Below are 22,568 nucleotides of genomic sequence, written 5' to 3'. Positions count from 1 at the left end.
ATAAAATGTTTTTATTTGCTTATCTATAACCTTACCTAAAAGTTGCATAATTTTCAAAATTCCGTAAAAAGGTGCAACTTTTGAAAATCGTGCGTAAAATCTACTCCGGGGAAGGGCGGAGTAGAGCTGCAGCAAAATTTAGCGACTTTCTTAAAAAGTTGCAATTGGTGAATCGGCCGAAAAAAAATCAGGAATCGCTAAACTCTGCCAACAAAGAAGTAAAAACCCCCAAACATATTAAATAGACTTAAAAAAGGCACGAATAACAACAAAGGCACAAAACACACAAAACTAGACAAAGGTAAGAGGCAATGATGAATCGGGACTTATATACATAGAAATAAATTAAGGGAAAAGATAACCAGACTTTCCATGCCAAAATGTTATTTATTCCACTAAAACTCACCTCCCGCACTGGCGCCACTCCTCTATACTGTGTCAGCAACTGTGACCACTGCAACCAATCACTAGTAGTTTGGGTCATCCGCATGCTGCATTTTTAATTTTTTTTTTTCTGCAAAATCCGCACTGAAATTTGCTTTTTATTTAAAAAAAAACAAAACAAAACTGCAGCGTGCCAATTTATTTTCTGGGAAAACAGATTTTACCCTTTCGTTTCAACCTAGACGCCAAATGTGCAGGCTGAACCACTCTCCTGCAATTGTTTTATCGCAAATTTTGGGGTGATTTTCTGCAAAAAAAAATAAATCAAAATGAATTAATAAGCGTGGAGAAAATATGCTGTGGACTTCAGTTTAGAAAAAAAATGCAAATAAAATCTGTAACAGATATGCAAAGCTGTGAACTGAGCCTTAAAGTAGAGAAAGACAAAATTTAATAAAAGCAAAAAACAATATATAGATATAAAAAAGAACAATGGAAAAAAACCTATTTGTCACGAAAACGATAAAATTTTTCATGACAAATTTTGCTATAAAGAGTCCTTTTTTTAGGACCAAAACACTTGTTAAGGGGTTAATATAGAACGTCCTAATGAATGACTAATGTACAGTGTTATTATCCCTTTCGCCACCTAGTTCTGCAGAATAAAACCCATCATTGCGCGTTGCATCACATTTGGCAGACGTGCACTCTGTATAATTAGTTCAGCGCTTCGCTCTCTTTTCTGGAAGTCACATGACCCTGGGGTTCCCCCCTCGCTATTTATCTCCATTTCCTCCTTCTGCAGCCTATGTAGAGTGAGAACCAGAGATACCACATAACAGACGCGGCTGCAGGATGAAGAACACAACAAGAACAGTAATAGTGGTAGAGCTCGCACAAGCGTGATCCAGTGGGCAGGAACAGGTCCAAGTTTGTCATGGCAGCACATCTGCGGTTTTTACATGGGACTGCAGGTAAACTGACTTCTACATCTGAACTAGATGAAAGACTGAGGATTTGTGTAGACCAGTGTTCCCCAACTCCGGTCTTCAAGAGCCACCAACAGGTCATGTTTTCAGGATTTCCTTAGTATTGCACAGGTGATAATTGCATCACCTGCACAGGCAATAATTCCATCACCTGGGCAATACTAAGGAAATCCTGAAAACATGACCTGTTGGTGGCTCTTGAGGACTGGAGTTGGGGAACACTGGCGTAGACAGTCATCCCAGACCTCCAACCACGAGCTGCTTCACGCCTTCACTTTTTGCCACATTTCTGGTTTCTAAGCCACCCCGGCAAGCAGATTTTGGGATGGACTCCTAAATGTCTCTTCAGCTTGATCTCGAGCCATGGTCACTGGATGGATGAATGATCTGTAGGAAGATCGATCTTGTGCAAGCCTAGATAGGTCCACCAAGATCTTCTCCGATTCCGATGAGGGCCTCAATTTTCATGACCCGGGTCCAGCAGCCACGTCAGTTGTCCGGACAGGAGTCTTGCTAATTGTTGTCATCCCAGGGCTCTTCTTTTGATTAGCCGGCCTGGTGTAACGTCATCTGTGCATCACACCACAAGATTGACATCATGCTAGACCTATAAATCAGAAGAGGAGCCAGGGACTCCACAGGAGGGGGTGCGAAGAGGCTCCTGTCTGGAGGCCATGGATAATGAATGTAGTCCTGCAAATTGATTCACACATTTCTACTGGCCACCAAGCAATAAATGGATGACTCACGTTTGTTTGGTCATAAGGAGTGTTCTCAGGCTCCTCTATGATATCCATAAGCTTAGAAAGGGCTGCAGAAAGGGAACATGTCAGCAGATTTTTGCTCTATAACCTGACAGCAGCACGATGTAGGGGCAGAGACCCTGATTGCAGTGATGTATCACTTAGTTCATTTGGTGCAGCAGTTATGATAGAATAACCATTTTCTCTCCTGCAGAGCTCTGAATACTAAGCCCTGTATAGCCCCACCCACACCACTGATTGGCTGCTTTCTGTGTACAACATACAGTATATTGACAGAAAGCTGCTAATCAATGCTGAGGGTGCGGTTGGACCAGGAGGCACGAGACACCTAGTCCTGTAGTGATTCTCTCTTGCTGATAAAATACTGAATGTATCGAATCAGCAAAACATAACCTGGTAAGTGACACATCACAGATATCAGGATCTCTGCCTCTACATGATGCTGCTCTCAAATGACATAGCACATTCCCTTTAATTACAGAATTATCTGAAATTGTAGAGGTCAGGTAGGAGTCACATAAGCACTCAGAAAAATGTTTTTTTTTTTTACTTTAACGGTTAATCACTTTAAATCATAGAAAATATTCAGTCCTACAGAATTTTTGGACTTCGGTGTTCCAAGATGACATAAAGTGCCTTTGTGAGCTGGCTTGTGCCGGAGGGAGAACTTGCAGCTGTACATGTGTATGTGTACAGTATGGAAAGTATGTAGTTGAACGTCACAGGTTAGTTTTGTCGTCAATTCTCGTAGAGAGTCTGAGAGTCTCTTGGGAACAGGGAAGACCTCTTGGATTCCTCGAATAAGGAATTCTCAAATCTAAAAGGCCTCCAAAAACCTCCCAGAAAGTAGCCCTTTTAAAAATGTTCCTGTATATGAAGTCAGGAAGCTTTGTCTTCAGGTGGAACTTCAACCTCCAGACAGACATAGGTAGGGAGGGAAATGGGCTATGGAAGGCCTCTAGCCTGTAAAAATGGGGCATGGCGATGCAGCATTGCAGAATCTCCGGTATGACCACACTGGACAAGTATTGTCTAATGATATCATAACATATGTGTCGTTACGTCTCTTCCATTACTTATGGAGTCCATTAGGCATGTGGACTCAGGTTCAAGTGCAGTCTCTTCAGACTGTCGTTACTATATCATCCATGTGTCTAGCAATTATATATATTTTTTTTCACAACATGTGTCCAGGAATTACATGCATATCTTTTCACAACATGTGTCCAGCAATTACATATATGTCTTTTCACAACATGTGTCCAGCAATTACATATATATCTTTTCACAACATGTGTCCAGCAATTACATATATATCTTTTCACAACATGTGTCCAGCAATTACATATATATCTTTTCAAAACATGTGTCCAGCAATTACATATATATCTTTTCACAACATGTGTCCAGCAATTACATATATATCTTTTCAAAACATGTGTCCAGCAATTACATATATATATTTTCACAACATGTGTCCAGCAATTACATATATATCTTTTCACAACATGTGTCCAGCAATTACATATATATCTTTTCAAAACATGTGTCCAGCAATTACATATATGTCTTTTCACAACATGTGTCCAGCAATTACATATATATCTTTTCAAAACATGTGTCCAGCAATTACATATATATCTTTTCACAACATGTGTCCAGCAATTACATATATATCTTTTCAAAACATGTGTCCAGCAATTACATATACAGTGGGGCAAAAAAGTATTTAGTCAGTCAGCAATAGTGCAAGTTCCACCACTTAAAAAGATGAGAGGCGTCTGTAATTTACATCATAGGTAGACCTCAACTATGGGAGACAAACTGAGAAAAAAAATCCAGAAAATCACATTGTCTGTTTTTTTAACAATTTATTTGCATATTATGGTGGAAAATAAGTATTTGGTCAGAAACAAAATTTCATCTCAATACTTTGTAATATATCCTTTGTTGGCAATGACAGAGGTCAAACGTTTTCTGTAAGTCTTCACAAGGTTGCCACACACTGTTGTTGGTATGTTGGCCCATTCCTCCATGCAGATCTCCTCTAGAGCAGTGATGTTTTTGGCTTTTCGCTTGGCAACATGGACTTTCAACTCCCTCCAAAGGTTTTCTATAGGGTTGAGATCTGGAGACTGGCTAGGCCACTCCAGGACCTTGAAATGCTTCTTACGAAGCCACTCCTTCGTTGCCCTGGCGGTGTGCTTTGGATCATTGTCATGTTGAAAGACCCAGCCACATTTCATCTTCAATGCCCTTGCTGATGGAAGGAGGTTTGCACTCAAAATCTCACGATACATGGCCCCATTCATTCTTTCATGTACCCGGATCAGTCATCCTGGCCCCTTTGCAGAGAAACAGCCCCAAAGCATAATGTTTCCACCACCATGCTTTACAGTAGGTATGGTGTTTGATGGATGCAACTCAGTATTCTTTTTCCTCCAAACATGACAAGTTGTGTTTCTACCAAACAGTTCCAGTTTGGTTTCATCAGACCATAGGACATTCTCCCAAAACTGCTCTGGATCATCCAAATGCTCTCTAGCAAACTTCAGACGGGCCCGGACATGTACTGGCTTAAGCAGTGGGACACGTCTGGCACTGCAGGATCTGAGCCCATGGTGGCGTAGTGTGTTACTTATGGTAGGCCTTGTTACATTGGTCCCAGCTCTCTGCAGTTCATTCACTAGGTCCCCCCGTGTGGTTCTGGGATTTTTGCTCACCGTTCTTGTGATCATTCTGACCCCACGGGGTGGGATTTTGCATGGAGCCCCAAATCAAGGCAGATTATCAGTGGTCTTGTATGTCTTCCATTTTCTAATTATTGCTCCCACTGTTGATTTCTTCACTCCAAGCTGGTTGGCTATTGCAGATTCAGTCTTCCCAGCCTGGTGCAGGGCTACAATTTTGTTTCTGGTGTCCTTTGACAGCTCTTTGGTCTTCACCATAGTGGAGTTTGGAGTCAGACTGTTTGAGGGTGTGCACAGGTGTCTTTTTATACTGATAACAAGTTTAAACAGGTGCCATTACTACAGGTAATGAGTGGAGGAAAGAGAAGACTCTTAAAGAAGAAGTTACAGGTCTGTGAGAGCCAGAAATCTTGATTGTTTGTTTCTGACCAAATACTTATTTTCCACCATAATATGCAAATAAATTGTTAAAAAAACAAACAATGTGATTTTCTGGATATTTTTTTCTCAGTTTGTCTCCCATAGTTGAGGTCTACCTATGATGTAAATTACAGACGCCTCTCATCTTTTTAAGTGGTGGAACTTGCACTATTGCTGACTGACTAAATACTTTTTTGCCCCACTGTATATCTTTTCACAACATGTGTCCAGCAATTACATATATATCTTTTCACAACATGTGTCCAGCAATTACATATATATCTTTTCAAAACATGTGTCCAGCAATTACATATATATCTTTTCACAACATGTGTCCAGCAATTACATATATATCTTTTCAAAACATGTGTCCAGCAATTACATATATATCTTTTCACAACATGTGTCCAGCAATTACATATATATCTTTTCACAACATGTGTCCAGCAATTACATATATATCTTTTCAAAACATGTGTCCAGCAATTACATATATATCTTTTCACAACATGTGTCCAGCAATTACATATATATCTTTTCACAACATGTGTCCAGCAATTACATATATATCTTTTCACAACATGTGTCCAGCAATTACATATATATCTTTTCACAACATGTGTCCAGCAATTACATATATATCTTTTCACAACATGTGTCCAGCAATTACACATATATATTTTTTCACAATGTACAAAGTTAAGTGGGACCACGTAGCTGATCCACCTCTTAACCATACAGAGGTACCTGTTAAATAGTTGCAATCGTGTTAGACTGAGAATTTTTGGACCCACCAGAGAAGATGATTCTGATATCCCATCCTACTGCTGTACAAAGGGCTGGTTCATTTGTATTGTACACACAAGTCATTTCATCCTCAAAGAGTACATGTCACCAAGTCAAAAAAAAAATTCCAGTTTTTACTCTGATTTTTTTCTCATAATTCCCCTGAGTAATCCGGTTTTCGTTTGTTAAAAATCCAGCACACGGTTCCAGAGATATGGGTCTTGTAATTGAGTGCAAATTTTTATGATCTTTACAAGGGGGCGTGGCTCACAGGATCCTCTGGGGTGTGTCTTTAGGCTCCTCTGCATAATTACCTTGGAAAAGACCATAAAAATTAGCACTAAATAAAAAGACCCATATCTCTCAAACCGTATTGCGGATTTGAATAAAATAAAAAGTTGAATTCTCAGGGGAGGAACGGGAATAAAGTAAGCAAATTGAAGTGGACCCCAAACACTTTAAAATACCCAAAATAACAAACATAGCAGGTGCTCACCCCTTCTGGGTCCACCACCACAAAGCAGAGACCCAAGCAGTGGTAAGAAGTCGTTTTGGACCTAGGAAGAGTGAGTAACTTTTTGTTATTTTGGGCGTTTTCAAGCATTTGGGATCCATTTGAAACTCCTTAAACATCTAATAGGTCACTTGTGAATTGACCCTTAACATTTTGACCTTAGTAACAAGTGATTTGCTCCAAAGTAGCTTCCAGATTGGTGTGTGCAGTCCTGGTGTTTAACCAGGCCCATGTCTGGTAATACATGGGTCTGCTTATGTGGCATAGAAATAAAACATTTTACAATCCAAAATGCATCATCCATCAATGTTAAAAAAACAACAACTGATAGTCCAGGATGGGTGCATAGTTACCAGACCTTCTGAACTTCTTGACGTTTTCAATGTCCAAACACTATGAAAGTCCATGGGAACATGGAAAGGTCTTCACTCCTGTCTTTTTTTTATTGACTCTTTATATCCCATTGTCTTCTAGACGCCACTTCATCTTGCGGTAATCACCGATCAACCAGAATTTGTGGTTCTTCTCTTACAACACAAAACCAACCCTCTAATCCCCGACCGCAATGGACAGACTTGCGTTCACTTGGCCTGTGAATATGGAAGTATCAGGAGTCTGGAGGTCCTGATGAGGGCCGGAATCCGGGACTTGGAAATCACAAACTACCATGGTGTGAGACTAAAATACGAAATTATGTCATGTCAATATTCTTGGCTGCGGCAATATACAATTATGCATGTCATTTATACATTGATGTTCTAGTCTTGATTATAGCTACTGGAACCCTGCCACCTGGATGTCAAATTATTATGAAGTAATTACAATTCGATGTACATCATTGAATTTTTCAATTCAAGGATTTAGTTACTTCCGGTTCCACAACATCAACTGGGACTGATGGATTTATGGAATATAGCACCATTCTGTAATCTCCGACTGTGGGATGGAAGCCCTCAGAACCGACTCCTATCTCCCGTCATCTGCGGCTTTTCTGTTGAAGAGGAGCCGGCGATGCCGTTGACTATGAGCCAGTTTTGCTTGGCTCCCATCCGATGACCACAAATGACTGACCTGGCTTCTAGATGAGGTCCTGCTAATCGATTTGCACCATTTCTAGTTCCAAACTACGGCACTATACAGAGTATAGTGATACGGTCTCCAAACCTTGTAGTCCTGGGTTCAAATTTCACCAAACACGACATCTGCAAGGATCTTGTATGTTCTCCTCGTGGTTGCATGTTCTCCGGTTTCCTCACACACTTCAAAGACATAGTGATGGGGAATATAGATCATGAAACCCCACGGGGACAGTGCCGATGATGTCTGTAAAGCCATTAAGAAAGCATAATAGATAAAAATAAAATAAACATTTGAGGAACCGATGGCTTTAAGCACTGTGGCACCATGTAGTACCATCCTTGGTGATAGCTGGATGATATCCAACTATACCATGTTTTTTTTTTCTCTTTTTGTTTTCTCTATTGGGATACTATTGGAGGTATATACAGTTACTGTATGTAGCTATTGAGGTCTATAAGTGCCATATTACAGCTCTGTACATCGTGGACCTTATATGGATTTATAATACTGAATATACATAAACCCTAAAGCAAATAGCGTCATAACAATGCCACTTCTATATTATGACTTCTGACATCACTGAAGATAGTACTTGTTTGAGTAAATCACTTACGCTATACTGCCCCCGCTGGTTGTGTTCAGTAACTGCAATTTTCACCTATAATTTCTAACATTTTGTGGTCATTTAACTGATGTCACAAAGGAAGTCCCCTTCTATATACAGCAGATGACAACAGGTTGCATAAAGTTTAAGGAGCCAAGCATCCCCTCCCTTCCATCCGTTACATTTGACACCTTTTATGTAAGATGATTGCCTCATCCACTTATGCAATCCTCAAGGTCCTACAGACTGTTAAACCAAGTGACAAGGACTTTCTAATTCATTGCCTTTGCATTTTCTTTTTGAATATGCATTGTCCATATGTAACCAAATCCCTATATAAGGTGTTTGCATTGGGTTGTGCCACTTCACTTGGCTGGATGGTACGTTTACTATATAAATAATGTTTGTATTGTATCATAACCGGCTCCGTGTCGCTCATCATTCTTTTTTCTTTGTTCCTTCAGGTATGACCGCATTGCATGTGGCCATCAGGTCAGAACGTAGGGATATCACTGTATGTTTACTGGAGCATGGAGCTGACGTGAATAAAGTGGTACTATACTCTTTCATGTCTTACTCTTTTGATTTTTTGTTTTTCTTTTATTGTCGACATTGATAGCAAAGATTTAAGTTCACATCAGAGTCAAGAGTTAGTTAGAAGAGAGATCAATGCCAACCTTGTTCTTGCATCTTTTTCCATTTCTGTTTGTTTTTAATGCTGACTAAACTCCCTTAGTACACATGGATGTTGACTTTATTTGGTCAATGTGTAACATTCATGTTTACAAAAAATTCATCAAACATTGTTCAAATAACTACAATAAAAAAGTATACATTCTAACCTTGACCTTTTAGTGCGTTACATGAGGAACGTGATGCTTTTGAGTACAAAATATCAAAGCATTTTTAGTTGTAATGGTGAAATTTGTGCTATTCCTTTTTGGTAATTTCAGTCTCTACTACAGGATTTAAAAAGCGGACAGACACCCTTAATCCAGGCGGTGGAAAGTGGTTCTGAGGAGCTAGTGTCACTTCTGCTTCAGGTGAGTTGTCACTTGGTGCATTCCTAGATGAGGTGGATCCTCTAATCTGAAGGTCCGAGTGGGAACATGGGCCATGGGTGTCAGTGCAGCACACGGATGAGGCACAAAGTATACAGGTAGCAGGCAGGAGACCATTAGCAGAGGTACTTAAAGCTATAGGAAGACAGATAATTGAGGGACCAGAAGTCACATTCAACCAGGATATGTCTTGCTTGGAGACTGCAGACAGGTTGGAGAGATACTGAAAGCCACATGGCTGAGGTACTGAAAACCACAGGCAGACGGGAGATGTCCTGAAAAGGGTAGACAGGGTGCTCAGGTACTGAAGGCCACACAGTTATTAGATGTCCTAAAGCCCACAAACATTGTGCAGACAAAACTCTGGAGCAACTCGAAAGTCTTAATACCATGGAAGCTGCAGGCAGACAGGAGACATCTGGGAAGCCGCAGGCAGACATGTAGAAGAGATTCTGGAAGACCGGGGAAAAGGTAGCAGACAGATCTCCGAAGTAACTAGAAAGTATGTACCATGCAAGTGTACGGAAGACTGGAGACTGCAGACAGGTAGCAATAGTACTGAAAGTCTCAGACAGACAACTTAGGGATTGGAAACCAGACCCGGAACAGGTGTGTAATATGAATGATAGCAACTCATATAGCGTATTTGCCAGCCAAAGTATCAAAATTAGTATGGATCAATTCCAAGTGATCTCTTGAAATTAGTCCTCAAATTCTGAATAATGGCACTTGCCATGTTTGCATCTAATTTTTATCACAGTATTTACTATTCACACAAATTTTTCTTGATCGCTATAGAAAGGAGCAGAAGTCAATGGATCGACCTATGCAGGCAGCACAGCACTGCACGTGGCGGCTGGACGGGGGCTTCATGAGATAACACGTTTACTACTGAGAAGTGGGGCAGATGGTAGCATAAAGAACTGTCACAACGACACTGCCATGACAGTAGCAAAAGATAAAAAGGTGAGCTGGAAATATGGAATGTCTAAAGTGGGCTCCAACCCAAGGATAATAAATAATAATAATTCTATTTGTACAGTGCTAACATATTCCATAGCTCTTTACAATTAAGAGGGGCCATGTGCAAACAATTAAGACAGCATGAGAGAAGTCTTGACGTTGGATGTGGGAGGTTTGGATTATGGAGGTTGTTAGTCTTGGCTCAATTGCAGAACCGAGAGCATGAGTAGGATGATATACAGAAATGAGGGAGAAGATGTAGGGCGGTGCAGAACTGTGGAGATATTTGTGGGCGAGAGCAATGTGTATGTATAAATTGTATTCTGTAGTGAATTGGCAACCAGTGAAATGGCTGGTACAAGGTGGAGGCATCGGTGTAGGGGCTGGACTGGAATACAATCCTGGCTGCTGCATTCAGGACAAACCAGAGATGAGAAAGTTTGGTTAGAGGGAGGACCCATCAGACGAGACTTGCAGTAGTCCAGATGAAAAATGAATAACAGCGAAAGCACAAGTTTTCACAGTTTCAAATGTGAAAAAGATCGAATTTGGAGATGTTTTTAAAATGCAGGTGACATGACTGAGAGAGTTGTCGGCTATAGGGTAAGATAGGAAAGTTCTGTATCAAATATGACCTCAAGACAGCGGTAGTTAGACCACCAAAGGAAATTGCAATAACTGGTCAAGGTAAGTTATCAGAGGGAGGAAACCAGAGAAGTTCAGTTTTGGAGAGATTCAGTTTCAAAAAGAGGGAGGACAAGATGTTAGAACAAACAGACGGCTCTCCAGAAGGAATACTCCTACCAATTTGTGATATACTTATTTCTACTATATGTTTAGGAGCTTAGCAAGAAGTAAAGGACTGATGGATGATGACATGGCTGCAGGATTAGACTACACAGAGGTTGCTTGTCGTTTTCACAATTGAGATACGTAGGTCTCTATATAAGCTGATCCGTGGGGACAAAAAAAAAATTGACCGAGAAGGTGGACCTTCCAATTAAGTTACAATGGTGCCATAGCTAAAAAGAGAAAAGAAAGATAATAATACTCACCAAAAGTCCCAGGTTAACCGGGAATGTCCCATTTAATTACCAAATTTAAGGATGTTCCCAGCCAAAAGGGGTAGGGAAAATATAAGCTTCTTCCACAAATACGTGGTCGTGGGTAGAGTTGAGTGAATTTTTCAATATTCGGTTTGGATTACGATCACCGGTGAACATTGTATTTGCAGCGCCATTGGAGTCAGTGGGAGTAGGAATGAGCCAATATGTTTGGAAGCAATCATCAAAAATAAAATCAGCATGAATAGGGTACCAATATGGCACGAATATGGCAAATTTGGATTCGTCGTTCGTTTCTGAACATATTCACTCATCTCTAGGTTCGGGGTCTGGATAAATGCTCTGAAATTGCCAAATTCAATGTGTTAGGTGTCAAGTTCCCGCCGCTGCACAGGGGGAATCTCGAACCACCTCCGCTGCTGTCTCCCATTCTTCTCCAGCCGCTGTGGAGCCTGCTCAGCGGAGACGTTGGTCCCAGCATCTTGCTCAGGCAGATACTCTCCACTTGGTTACTGCTGCCCTTCCAGGCTCAGCCATTGTAGCCTGTACTGGTCAGCGGCGAGCAGACGCTTCTGGGACTAAGTCCTGCTTTTCTCCTTCTGAGCATGCCCAAGGAAGATAAAAGGTTTGCATGGCTGCACGGCCATGCACTAGTATCATTTGCTTATGGCTAATGCCAGTGTATGCTCTACCACTCTGGTTACATGTGGTGTGTCTAGATCTGGTACTGTACACTCAGGCAGGCAGCTAGCGTCAGTGGGGGCAATTAGCCTTGGCTTAGCATCTGGTTCCTTCATGTGTGCGGTTAGCACAGAAGAGTTCCAGAGCAAGCACAACCCTAGTTAGGGTATTACTCTCTGAGTATCTTGCAACTCTGTAAAGCAACAGAGCTCGCTAATATTTCACACAGGGTTAAGTCGAACCCACATGTGAGTTCAGCGTCCATACGCCATTACATAGCAGCAGGTACCATCTCTGCACGGTGGACCCCGGGCTGCGAACGCACCTCGTATCTATCCCTTTATTTGGTGCGTTCTGCTATCCCTAACACAATGTTAGTAAGGGCGCAGTCAAACCCAGATTGGAACGCAATGCTTGGACTGGACGTGGTTCTTCCGACCCGAGCATGACAATCTGAGCTTTGTGTTCTGATCTCGCTCCCATATATACAGCTGTCTGACTGCACCCTAACCATGAGAATGTTGCACAAGAAGCTTTGCGGAGAGATAAATGATAGTTTTTCCCCATAGAAACAACTCTTGAGTGGTCTTTTGGAGCACTGCATTTTCTTCTATCCATTTTGCAATACATCCAACAACAATTGCTCCGAATAGAAATGAGCAATGTATATTAGGTCCCTATAATAGTCTGTGGGTGCCCCATTTTAGCACCCTATAGCTCGGAAGTTGTACAAACCCATAGTATGTATCAGTGTGTGCAGAGATGGTTACACCTTACGGGAATTGAACCAAGGGGTTACATGCCAGTTTGCCATTGGCATCACAATAAAGAACACAATTGAAGTTCCTCTTATAGTATTACGTGAGCCATGAATGCAATAAATGGACCCTTGTGTGCCCTGAGAATGGATTTTCTTCATATCTGCTGGTTATAAAATAACTTAAAGGGGAACAAATTTTTTTTCATTTTGTATGAAAACATTATTATAGTACTTGAAAAAAAAATTCCCGTAGGACACCGTCACTCCTCTGTTAAGGGTCTAGTGGTTAAAATTGAAAAGTGCTTGTAAAAACCTTCTCTGTTCTGTAGGACATAGGGATTTTTAATTTTATTGTTTAATACTTATTATCTAGTTTACCGGTTACCCAAGCTATCAAACAGTAGTGGCCAAGCATGCAGAGTGCTTTCAAGCTCTTTCTCATAGAGCTTGTAAGCACTGATGTAAAGTTGGCCGGCTTCACTGCCCCTGCATTACTCGGACGTTGCCTCTGTTTGCAGCATGGAAGAGGGCACAATTCGGGTCAGCGCCACAACCATGTTGTTGGTCAGAGCTGTGAATGTTCAGGAGTGCAACATCCCACCTCCCTCCTCCGTGCCAGTTGGAAAGCCAGGACTCGGTGGAATGGTGTGATCCTGAAGATGAAACACAAGAAAACTCCGTTAAATACAGATCTGTTCCTGTACCTCAAATGGTCATCTCTGGAAAAGCTAGATGACAATATGTTAACTATTAATCCTTAGGATAAATGGGACATCATCTAAAAGTGGCTGTGTCATCTTAAGGATGATATTTTTTTCTATGTGATCAGTTGATCTCTGTTGGACCAAACCACTAATGATCATCTGGTATAGCTGGGGAAGTTGCAAGGAGCATCTCATTATTCTGGCAGTGGCCACTGCAGGAGAAATGTGGTATTACACGGTTCATCATCATCAGAGAGTCCTCCAGCGTGACCTCCTGTCTTTGTAGCATCGTAGCTGCAGAGCTGGAGGACATTCTCACTTATGACCTCCAAATAGGGTAATTGGGCAGGGTTTCTCCTAACGAGACAACCTAGTTAACCGCCATGCTTCCATTCTACTCTAGATGTAGTCATCAGGTTTTCCATGGAGAATGTGAAGAAGTCAATTTCACATACAGAACATATCACAAGTAAGGACTTGTAGGTTGCTTATGAATAAACCCATATGAAATTGGACCTAGTGGCAAGTGATTGCCTCCAATTTCAACACAAACTCAACACGAAATGGAGTTGTCTTCTGCTGGACCTATGAGGACCATTATTGTTTCACTGCCCAAGAACACCTAGTATTCTGGTAAAAAATATGACCCTGCTTCCCTCTATGAGCTTAAATAAAGAGATTCTATATACAGTGGTTCTTGTTTTGAAGAATCTGACGTCAATGAATTATATAAGCTGCTCAAAGCATCATTAGAAAGCTATGAAATAGAAATTATCTGCAGGCGACATGCCAAATTGCCGAAAGATGACATTGGTAGTAATAAATGAGCTGGAGAACCCCAAAATTTACAAAACAAGGACGCTTCAATGACAAGTAGACCAACCATCTTCAACCTTGGGTGTTGTCTTGGGGGTTTCCAATCTTATCCTATCACATAGGTCAGGACAAAAGATATGTTCAGGTATAGCTTTCATTTTCTCAACGTCTACTTTTTGGTGGCCTTGTGATTCATCTTGTACATGGTCTACCACGTAATTCATTGGATCATGACTTTGCTTTGTAAATTATGGCATCCCTCCATAGTGTAAAGGCTTCGTAATACACAACAAATCTGGTTTCACTCTTAGTGAAGTTTGGCCAGAAAGCAAGAAAAACCTTTTTCGTTCACCCTATGCTTGACTTTCAGAAGAACTTAAAAACAGTCCCCACCTACTGACACCACCGTGATAGTCATTGTGAAAGTGTCCTGGAATGGAATTTATAACTGTCAGCATAGGAAATCCTTCCTCGACAAGAGGGTGGCCCCAAAGGTTATTAGATGTGCTTAATTCATTAGTGTGTAACTACTAGTCATCTTTTTAGCTGGAAAGTTGGGCTTATACAATCATTGGGAACTTTGTGGAAAGACTAATGGTCTCTTAGTTGGATCCTACTTAGCAGACTTTTTTCATGAGTTCATTATCTATTAAGATGGCATTCTAAGTCTGGCATCCCACGTGTTCTTATATTCCTAAATCTGCCGTTCGATGCAAATTGAATGTTCCTTATTATGGTCCGGGTTCTCTTCAGACCCTAGAGCTTGAAACATGTAGGATGTAGAAAAAAATGGATACTCATCTGACCAGTCACCTGAACCACCATCCCTACAGCCCATCATCTGTTCTTCCATGCCTCTTATTTCCCTTACATGTGGATCCTCTTCGGCTTCTTTACTCCAGACCATCGCCTCCGGCTCAACTAGACCTCTGCTCTCACTGAAGGCCACGTGTGTCGTGACATCATGCCATGCACCATGATGTCAGACGCCCAGTTGAACCATAAACCATGGTCTGGAGAAAAAAGTCCGATGAAGATGACTCCTGTGCGAGAACAATACATGGATCAGTCGTTAATCATCAGAATGCACAATTCCACATCATTGGAGGTAGACGTTGCCCCTTACCTCTTGGTCCCTTGCTGCCCCTGTGTAGGGCATTTTGGCTCATCAGTAGAGGTTTTCTGCTTTTCCATCACCGAAAACTGTTTATAGTGTGTAGCACAGTAGTGGTGGCGGACATGGAGGAGGGGGATGTAGCTGCAGTTTCCATCTTTTTCTATGTACCTCCTAGCTGTGATTGTCCCAGACCAATATACTCAAGGGTGTCCATAGAGAAATTGTCATTTATATTTTGGAATAATGACGAGTAGATTGTTTTGTTTTTTTCTTTAAACTGTTTAACCAAAGCCACAAATAGAAGGTGACGTTTCCTGATTTCATTGCAAACACATTGAATATTTCAGGTGCTTTTTCTTTCAGATTTTACCAAAATGTCACGTGAAAAACAGGAAATCTATATATGATTGTCTAAGGGGTACTTCCGTCTGTCTGTCTTTCTGTCTGTTGGCAACTTCCGTCACGGAAATCCCGCTTCGCTGATTGGTCTCGCCAGCTGCCTGTCATGGCTGCGGCGACCAGTCAGAGACGGGCACAGTCCCTCCCTACTCCCCTGCAGCCAGTGCCCGGTGCCCGCATATTCCCGAGTCCCCTCCACTCACCGCTCACACAGGGTTAATGCCAGCGGTAGCGGGCCGCGGGTACCGCACTCCGTAACCGCTGCTATTAACCCTGTGTGACAAAGTTTTTACTATTGATCCTGCATATGCAGCATCAATAGTAAAAAGATATAATATTAAAAATAATAATAATAATTAAAAAACTTCCTATGCTCACCTTCCGTAGTGCGACGATGCGCTCACGGCTGCCGCCATCTTCCGTTCCCAGAGATGCTTTGCGAAATTACCCAGAAGACTTATCGGTCTCGCAATGCATCCTGGGAATGGAAGATGGCGGCAGCCGCGCGCATAAGGACAGCTTCGCTGGATCCCAGCGGGTGAGTATTTAACTATTTTTTATTTTAATTATTTTTTTTAACACGGATATGTGCCCACACTGCTATATACTATGCGGGCAGTGTTATATAGAGCATGGGCTGCGTTATATACATCGTGGCTGCTATATACTACGTGGCCAGTGTTATATACTATGTGGGCAGTGTTATATACCGCTTGGGCTGCGTTATATACTATGTGGCCAGTGTTATATACTATGTGGGCAGTGTTATATACTGCGTGGGCAGTGTTATATACCGCGTGGGCTGCGTTATATACCGCGTGACTGCTATATACTACGTGGCTGTGCTATATACTACGTGGCCAGTGTTAGATACTATATGGGCTGTGTTATGTACTGCATAGCCTGTGCTATATATTAAGTGGACATTGTTATATACTGCATGGCCTGTGTTATATACTACGTCGCCTGTGTTATATACTGCATGGCCACTGTTATATACTGCGTGGGCTGTGTTATATACTGCGTGGCCTGTATTAATGCATCGGCTATTCTACAATATGAATGTATGTATATAGCAGCCACATAGTATATAGCACAGGCCACGTAGTATTTGTCTGCTATATACTACATGGCTCCTATATACTACGTGGCCTGTGCTTTTTACTATGTGGCTGCTATATACATACATATTCTAGAATACCCGATGCGTTAGAATCGGGCCACCATTTAGTTATTTATATTTATGCAAAATGTAAGCATATAGCAGCATGAGGGCTTCATTTACTGCTCGTGCTACCCTAGTCATAGAATACAGCCTAAAGTTATAATTAGTGCCCACGAGTTCCGCCATGTTTAGTACCCTATTTTCTATTATTTAAAGGGAACCTGTCACCAGGTTGGTCCCATATGAAATAAAATGAGTACCTTTAATCCCTGATATACAGCATTCTAATATGCTTTGTATATGCCCCTAATCCGGTCTGCAGGAAAGGAAAAGGATCTAAAGACCTACTTATTATACTCACCTATGAGGTGGTCAGGTCTGATGGGTGTCGCTATCTTGGTCTGGTGCCTCACTTCTTCTTGTGATGCCGTCCTCCTTTGTGTTTCTTGTGGATGACGCCACCTACGCCATCCACTGAAGGTCCCTGGCATCGCACTCCTGCGCAGGCATATTTCTCTGTCCTCTTTAGGGCAGAGCAAAGTACTGTTGTTGCCATGCGCCGGTCAAGGTCAAAGAATCCCAGTGCATGCGCAAGACAGTACCTTACTCTGCCCTGGTAAGGGCATAGAAGTACACCTGCACAAGGGCGCAATACTGGGGACATTGTGTGGATGACATAGGATGCATCATCCACATGAAGAAGAACGGCATCGTGAGAAGAGAGGAGGCAACAGATGTAGACCAGCAATGCCCATCGGACCCAACTGCCCCATAGGTGAGTATTATAGAGCTTTTTTTCTTGTCTTGCAGGGCTGTATATCAGGGCTAAAAGCTTCTGACCTTATCTCATCTGGGACACACCTGGTGACAGGTTCCCTTTAAGGTGAATATTACATAGGGTTTTTCATCCTAAAATAATCAATAAAATAGATTTATATAAACCACTTAGATTGTTATCTTCATGGTATCTTAGGATCCAGTAGAGTTCTACCTTCGGAACGAGAATAAGTAGTGACCTACTATAACATGAAAAGGGCAGGATGAAATTAATGGATACTATAAAAAGGTAAAAAAAATAGGTTAAAAAGCTGAAACCAGCTTCAGTCCTAATGTATTCCATTGATCTTGTTCCATTGCAAATTCTTGGAAAATTCAGATTTTGGTTGGCGCTTGTGCAGGATAAATCACAGGGTACGAGTAGTATTTTATGCTAATCTTGATATCCAAGGAATCCAGAAACATAAAATTATGCAACCAAGCTCGGACTGGAAATCACCCATTAAGATACATAGGAGACAAGTTCTAAATTAATTTTGTGCATAGTTTATGTCATTTTAAAGGAAAAATTATCATTAAAAAACTTGTTTTTTTTAAATTAGATTTTTGTGTTACATTTTTTTTTATGAAAATTTGGCAATTTTTTTTATTAAAAGGAAAAAATATTGTAATCTTGCAATTTTTACAATGGCAACTGGGTCTTATTTTAGATTTATACTTCCTGTAGTTTCAAATACAGTTTTCATCTGTCTCATTGCCATCAGAGACAGGATTACACTGAAAGATAACAATTCTATACACAGCTGATAACACGGGATCCAGCAATCCCAATAGTTGATGTCACAGTTACCCCTCCCTTTACAATGACTTTTGCATGGGCTCATTAGATATTTTAATGCAAAAGATAGGGTTTGAGTCTGACCATTGTGGCTATGTACATGCACTGTTTCCTGAAACAACAGGAAGTTAGAGTCAAAAATAGCCCCAGAGGCCAAAGTGAAAATTACAAGATTTCAGTTTTTTTTATTTTTTAACACAGATTGTTAAAAAATGTCAAAAATGTTTAAAAAATACATTTCAAAGACAAAAACATATTTTAATCAATAGGTTATTTTTAATGATAGATTCCATTTGACTGAAAATTCAAGAATAACTCCATAATACAATTTTGTATGGATGAAACCCAATGGCCACAGAGCAAGATAATTTTAAGAATGAAATCTGTATTTGCTTATTCTCATGGTCAAATCTTTCACTGCCTGAATGGAGGCTAGTTGGGCATGATTATAGGCTATGAGAGATGTGTCACTGTGGGAAAGGTCCCATAATGGGGTTGCACAATATTAGAAAAAAAAATATTTGCTTGATTGAGGTCAAACTGATTGGCACAGTTCCAGAAAATTGTAGATTTTTCTTTTAATCTCAAACAACCCATTTAATTGAGACCTTCAATAGGTTCCATTATGGCCTTTCTCGGTGCCCGGATGTGTCCCAATCATCAGGGTCGTTATCAAGTCCCCATGATATAAGTATGTATTTGGTAAGGACATCAAATAGTTTAAAGCCCAGAAGAAAGGTAAAGTGGGTGTATTTCAGTCATAAGAGAGATGAAACGTGATTTTTTTTTAAGCTGTACATATTTTTGTGACTCATCCCTGCATTTCAATGTTTCAGATTGCAGCTATCCTGCGGGGCAAGTCGTCTTCTCCACGTAGTCAATGTGAAAGACTTAGAGGACCAATTAAAGGGCGGTCATGTAGTCCATCATCACAAGAAGTAACGCCCAGTAACCTTTCTGTAAGCCCTCCTCCGTAGAAGAAGTTGGATCCATTATTCTCCTTACCACAAATGTCTAACTTTAAGAGAACTCTACACCACTGCCCACTACGATCTGCATGGTTCCTGAACTGATTATAAGGAAAGCAACTTAACCAAAAGATCCAAACTTTTGTACGGTCAAACCTTCACCACGTTTACTCTTGGATTTGAAATAACTTGGTAAACCAAATGGATCATCTGGCACCTCTTCCATCTCCAGTGACCAGGAGCACAGTAGTGGGCAGTTTAGTGTCACACCTGAAAGATCTTGAAAGTACTAGGTGGTGGGAAGTCTGAAACCCAAGTCTCACGTCTGAATATTGATTAACGGCATTGGCATGGGTGTTTTTTGGCCTTTTCTGCCTGTCCCCTATGTCAGTGGTGTACTTTGCCTCTTTTGTAAGCATGCCACTAGAAGATGGTAAAACTACACCATTGTCTCATTTTGTATTTTTCCTAGAAGAACATTATTATTCCCACCAAAGCCTTTTATGATGTTTAGTGACATTCGCATAGTCCAAAGGATTCAGGTAATCTTACATGACCTCTTACCGAAGAGTCATGTCATCCATAGTAAAGAAATTCCAAGGCACCAAAGCTGTTCCTAAAAATGTAATATACATGAATCATATATATAAAAAAAACAAAAAATTTGTTCTACAACTCACCTGCCAAGCCAAAATATATATTAATCAAATTCTTATGTTGGGCTTGACAAGGACAATTTTGCAAACGTCACTTTTTGATAGGCTTGGAATTTCATTACTGTGGACTACATTGGCACCAATAAAAGCACAGAGACCCAGCAGCGATGCGGGAGATCTAGGATACCCATCACTGCCTATATGCCCAATCTCAAAGAAATTCTGTACTGTTTGGTTGTTACCCTACTAAAAACCATCAAGTGATATACCGTAATCAAGCTCAAATTTCCAGAGGAGCAAATGGATCGAGGAAAACGAAAAGGACTGTTGGAGAACCTGACGGATGCGAGGACTCATGTGAGGGATTAAACACTTATTATGATCATAGACATTATATAACCAGAGCATTATACAGTTCCATGGCACAGCCCAACAATTGGGACTACAACTTCAAATGTGAGGCTTCAATTGAAAGAAAATGACTCTAAGGGTACCGTTACACTATAACATTTCGATCGCTACGACGGTACGATTCGTGACGTTCCAGCGATATCGTTACGATATCGCTGTGTCTGACACGCAGCAGCGATCAGGGATCCTGCTGAGAATCGTACGTCGTAGCAGATCGTTTAGAACTTTCTTTCATCGCTGGATCTCCCGCTGTCATCGCTAGATCGGTGTGTGTGACACCGATCTAGCGGTCTAGCGATGCGATCCAGCGATGCGTTCGCTTGTAACCAGGGTAAACATCGGGTAACTAAGCGCAGGACCGCGCTTAGTTACCCGATGTTTACCCTGGTTACAAGCGTTAAACTAAAAAAAAACAAACAGCACATACTTACATTCTGGTGTCCGTCAGGTCCCTTGCAGTCTGCTTCCAGCACTGTGACTGCCGGCCGTAAAGTGAAAGCAGAGCACAGCGGCTGTGCTTTCACTTTCACTTTACGGCCGGCAGTCAGTGAGTACGGGAAGCAGAGACTGCAAGGGACCTGACGGACACCAGAATGTAAGTATGTGCTGTTTGTTTTTTTTTAGTTTAACGCTTGTAACCAGGGTAAACATCGGGTAACTAAGCGCGGTCCTGCGCTTAGTTACCCGATGTTTACCCTGGTTACCCAGGGACCTCGGCATCTTGGTCGCTGGAGAGCGGTCTGTGTGACAGCTCCCCAGCGACCACACTACGATTTACCTACGATCACGGCCAGGTCATATCGCTGGTCGTGATCGTAGGTAAATCGTATAGTGTGACGGTACCCTTAATGGTGGTCTATGTGCCACCTTTGAAAAAGTCAAGTGGAACCAACGGTGCAGCCCGGTGTTTTTCTATCTTTCTGATATGAGACAATCCCTTTTAAGCCGTTCTTGTACAGTTCATAATCTTTCTCCGTTTTCACAACACCTATCGTGAACCTAGATAAGGAAATGCTTGTGATGTGTCTCTCGCCTTGCACTTCCTTTATGTTTGACTTGTGCGTTTTGCTGTAGGGTGGATGAAATGTGATACGGTGTTGGCTTTGCATTCCTTTAAGTTATTTAATTTTTTTTTTTTACAATAAATATTTTTTTATTAAACCCAAGCTGCATTTCTTAGATCCACGTAACGATAATATTGCTGTGGGAAAGTTTGAAGAATTAGTGATTTGCATTAGTGGTCTAAGTTTTACATCCATAGACGTTAATATGGAGTTGGTCCCTCTGCTCTGATATAAGGGCTCCCGCTCTTCTGGAAAGATTTCTACAAGATTTTGTAAGAATCTGTGGGAATTTTTGCCCCTTCATCCAGGAGTTGTCCATTTGTGTTGTCAGACCTTTATGTTGGGGAGAGACCAGGTTCACAATCTCAAGGACATCCCAAAATTGTTGGATGACGTTGAAGTCCAAGCTCTTTGGCTGGTCATGTTCTTCCACCAAACTCCCCTGACCGTGTCTATATGGCGTATGCACACTGGGCACAGACATGGGGAATAGAAAAGGGTCTTCCTCAAACTGTCTTCTGCTAAAGCATCACTGGAACTAATGAGTCTCAGCCATGGGCCGGAATATCAAGTTCATAGCATTATCCTCCCCCAATAAACTGTACAGCAACCACAATGCAGTCAGGGGGGTAACGTCCTCCTGGCATGACCAAGCTCAGACTCCTCCATCAGACATAAGATAGAGAAGTGTGATCCGTTGCTGCACAGAACATGTTTCCTCCAGAGTCCAGTGGTGGCAGCTTCACACTACTCCATCCGACGCTTGGCATTGTGCTATATGATGTAAGACTGCATGCAGCTGCTCGGCAATGAAGTTCCCAGCGAGGGCGCAATGTTTGTCCTGATGTTATTCGAGAGGAGATCTGGACTCTGCAGATATGGAGTTAGCAGAG

The 22,568-nt window shown here is 41.4% G+C and overlaps 1 protein-coding gene across 1 annotated transcript in view; it reads left to right on the top strand.

The window, feature by feature from the left end:
• LOC138652301 (B-cell lymphoma 3 protein-like) overlaps nucleotides 1-20,948 on the top strand; it is a 60,575-nt gene extending 39,627 nt beyond the window's left edge. The window contains exons 4-8 of the mRNA XM_069743090.1: nucleotides 7,022-7,217; nucleotides 8,696-8,784; nucleotides 9,197-9,274; nucleotides 10,091-10,258; nucleotides 19,413-20,948. Coding sequence (XP_069599191.1) covers nucleotides 7,022-7,217; nucleotides 8,696-8,784; nucleotides 9,197-9,274; nucleotides 10,091-10,258; nucleotides 19,413-19,553 — 672 coding nt within the window. The 3' untranslated portion in view covers nucleotides 19,554-20,948. The remainder of the gene's footprint in view (nucleotides 1-7,021; nucleotides 7,218-8,695; nucleotides 8,785-9,196; nucleotides 9,275-10,090; nucleotides 10,259-19,412) is intronic.
• Nucleotides 20,949-22,568: the final 1,620 nt, after the last annotated feature.

Source organism: Ranitomeya imitator, chromosome 10 (assembly GCF_032444005.1).
Source record: "Ranitomeya imitator isolate aRanImi1 chromosome 10, aRanImi1.pri, whole genome shotgun sequence".
Lineage (NCBI taxonomy): Eukaryota > Metazoa > Chordata > Amphibia > Anura > Dendrobatidae > Ranitomeya > Ranitomeya imitator.
Note: the sequence above shows the minus strand (reverse complement) of the source record. Positions and strands in the feature narration are given on the sequence as shown.